This window comes from Silene latifolia, unplaced genomic scaffold, assembly GCF_048544455.1.
Source record: "Silene latifolia isolate original U9 population unplaced genomic scaffold, ASM4854445v1 scaffold_20.1, whole genome shotgun sequence".
In the NCBI taxonomy this organism is placed as follows: Eukaryota; Viridiplantae; Streptophyta; class Magnoliopsida; order Caryophyllales; family Caryophyllaceae; genus Silene; species Silene latifolia.
The window spans coordinates 7,483,528-7,485,897 of record NW_027413163.1 but is presented as its reverse complement, the minus strand read 5'-3'; the positions used below and the strand labels follow the sequence as shown (position 1 = coordinate 7,485,897).

Genomic DNA, 2,370 nt, shown 5'->3' with positions numbered 1-2,370 from the left:
GTTATTGTAATCGTTAGAAATATTCGATTTATGAATTTTGTCCCCCTCTCTATTTCTAATAGTATCCCATCAGTAGAGAGATCATGTCGGTATGTATGTGTACTAGAAGACCTAATTCCAAAGACCGTCCTTTTGGCGGTTCATCCCAACCTATCGTCATGTAATCAGGTACGCTTTTAATCTACCGTTTACCGAGTAATTTAGTATGAAGTTATGCTCTCTATTCGGATTAATTCGTGATAACATATGCTACTCCGTATATGTCCTATATGAATAATTAAAATCGTCTTGTTTGATCATCTGTGTAAATACACCCGGTAATAACTCGACATTTTAAATGGTATTACGGAGACAGGGTAGCAATCTATGGGTTTCTTACATTCATTGTAGTTTATCAAAATTGAGATGTCGCGGTGGTAGTGTATCAATTTTCGCGACTACATACGTAACAACAAACTCGTTAAATTCGATGCTCATTATCAACACTCCTCACAACAAGATATGGAGTTGCATGTACAAATCTAACAGAGTGCTAAATCCTTTCACCTAACCAAATAAAGAATTTTCCGTTACAACTACTATAATTTGAATACTCTGTAATTTGTATAATATGAAAAAATGGTGAACGTGTATATGAATTTATATTTACAAGTAAAAATATGTCTAAGCCTATCTATACTACTAATTGAATCAAGCTCATAACAATCCACAACGACCATATCGACAATCCGAACGCACTAAAACCACGACGACCACCACCAACTCCGCCATCAGAAGTCTCTTCAGACTCCAACAAAGAACCATAATTAAAATTCGGGTTCGACCCGTACAAAGCTTGAACACCCTCCACATCATCAATCCGAAGGTCCACTTTCTTACTTCGGGGCCTCAAACTCGGGTACATAATAGCATCCTTAACGGAAGAATGGGCCAACCCAAGCACGTGACCAATCTCGTGCGTTACAACTGATTCCAAATCGACGGCTACGGACGACTCCTGCGTGTCGAAATCAACGGCCCACGTTTCGGCTGCATCTAAATGAAGTCTCCCATTTTCCGGAGAAAATGCGTGAGCTAAAACCCCTAAAACCCCGTCAAACGGCTCTCCATCACCGTGGTCTCCTTTAAAAAACGCGATTTTAATTTCCGCCTTTCGATAATTCTCCACTTCCATAAAATTTACGGGTATTACATCCGACCAACGCGCAAAAGCCCGTTTAAACACGGCTCGTATGGTGTCGTAATTTATGTAATTAATAATATGGTCTTTATCAAACGCGTATGTTAAGTTAATTGGCTTAGCTTCCGGCCATCGTGGACGACCAGCGAAGTAAGCGTAATGGCGCGTCTCATGTAAGCGCGTGTTGGTTAATGTGGTGGCGTGTGAGTGGTTGTCGCCGAGGCCACACCTTGGCGCCATGATTAGATCAACAGTGTCGACGTCGAGTTTTCCGGTGATCGGCAATCCAAGGTTTTTCTGGTAAGTCAAGATGGCAGTTTCCAGCTCCGAATCAAACTCATCGGAAAAGTTCGCCGGAGTTAGTGGTGTCGCCGGTGACGGCAGGTAGCCGAAGTGGTGGAAGTATTGTTTGAGGTCGCAGACACCGGTGGCACGGCTACCTTTTTCGAGGTTCACGAAATTTGCAAAATTGCGCCACGCGGAAGTGGCGTCGACGGTTACGGCCGGGATTGTTCTGGCAGGAAAAACACCCAGGAAATTTTGGAAGGAGAGTAACAGAAAAAACGGGAATAATAACAGAAAGTGCATGGTTGCTTGCACAATTAATAAGTTAGTTAGATTGGTAATTGTGCCGTATATATAGTACGGAGTATTTTTTTCTGTAATAAAATAAGGAAAAAATGTATTTATATTGGTTGTTTCAAAAAAATAAAGAAAGGAAATAAAATGAGAGGGTAAAAGAACGTGGGGGAGAAAGAAGAAAGAATCAACGTGAGAGAAGAAAGAAAGTTAGGAAGATTCTATGTGTGTTAAATTGCACTTTAAAGTTTATGGGAAGAGGTTACGATTCAGCATTTTGATGATGAAATGAATAAGTGGTGGGTGAACTAATGTGATTGCTTCCTCATTTAGATTTCCTTCTCAAAGTTATTATAATATTTGTTAAATTAGTTTATTGGAGCTAGTTTTTGTAAATTTAATTTGTATGATCGGGTTATTTATCACGTATTATTCGCATAAAAATATTATAAAGGTATTAATATGATAAAGAATAAAACGATCCAGGCTTATTAATTGATTTGTTTATCTAAGGCCAAGATGGGTGAATAGAAATGTTGTGCAATGCAAGGACCTAGCTAGGCCGATACGCCCAATGGCCATGCCTCATATTAGTATCTTTATATTGTACT

At 39.6% G+C, this 2,370-nt stretch overlaps 1 protein-coding gene across 1 annotated transcript; it reads right to left on the bottom strand.

The window, feature by feature from the left end:
* Window positions 1-446: 446 nt before the first annotated feature.
* On the bottom strand, window positions 447-1,795 carry LOC141638345 (metalloendoproteinase 1-MMP-like). The gene has a single exon (XM_074447745.1). The coding sequence runs from the start codon at window positions 1,766-1,768 to the stop codon at window positions 674-676; it is 1,095 nt and encodes a 364-aa protein (XP_074303846.1). The 5' UTR covers window positions 1,769-1,795; the 3' UTR covers window positions 447-673.
* Between the last annotated feature and the right edge of the window lie 575 nt (window positions 1,796-2,370).

Excerpts from the sequence above, each read along its gene's own strand:
- LOC141638345 (XM_074447745.1), bottom strand. The coding sequence starts at position 1,768 with ATGCACTTTCTGTTATTATTCCCGTTTTTTCTGTTACTCTCCTTCCAA.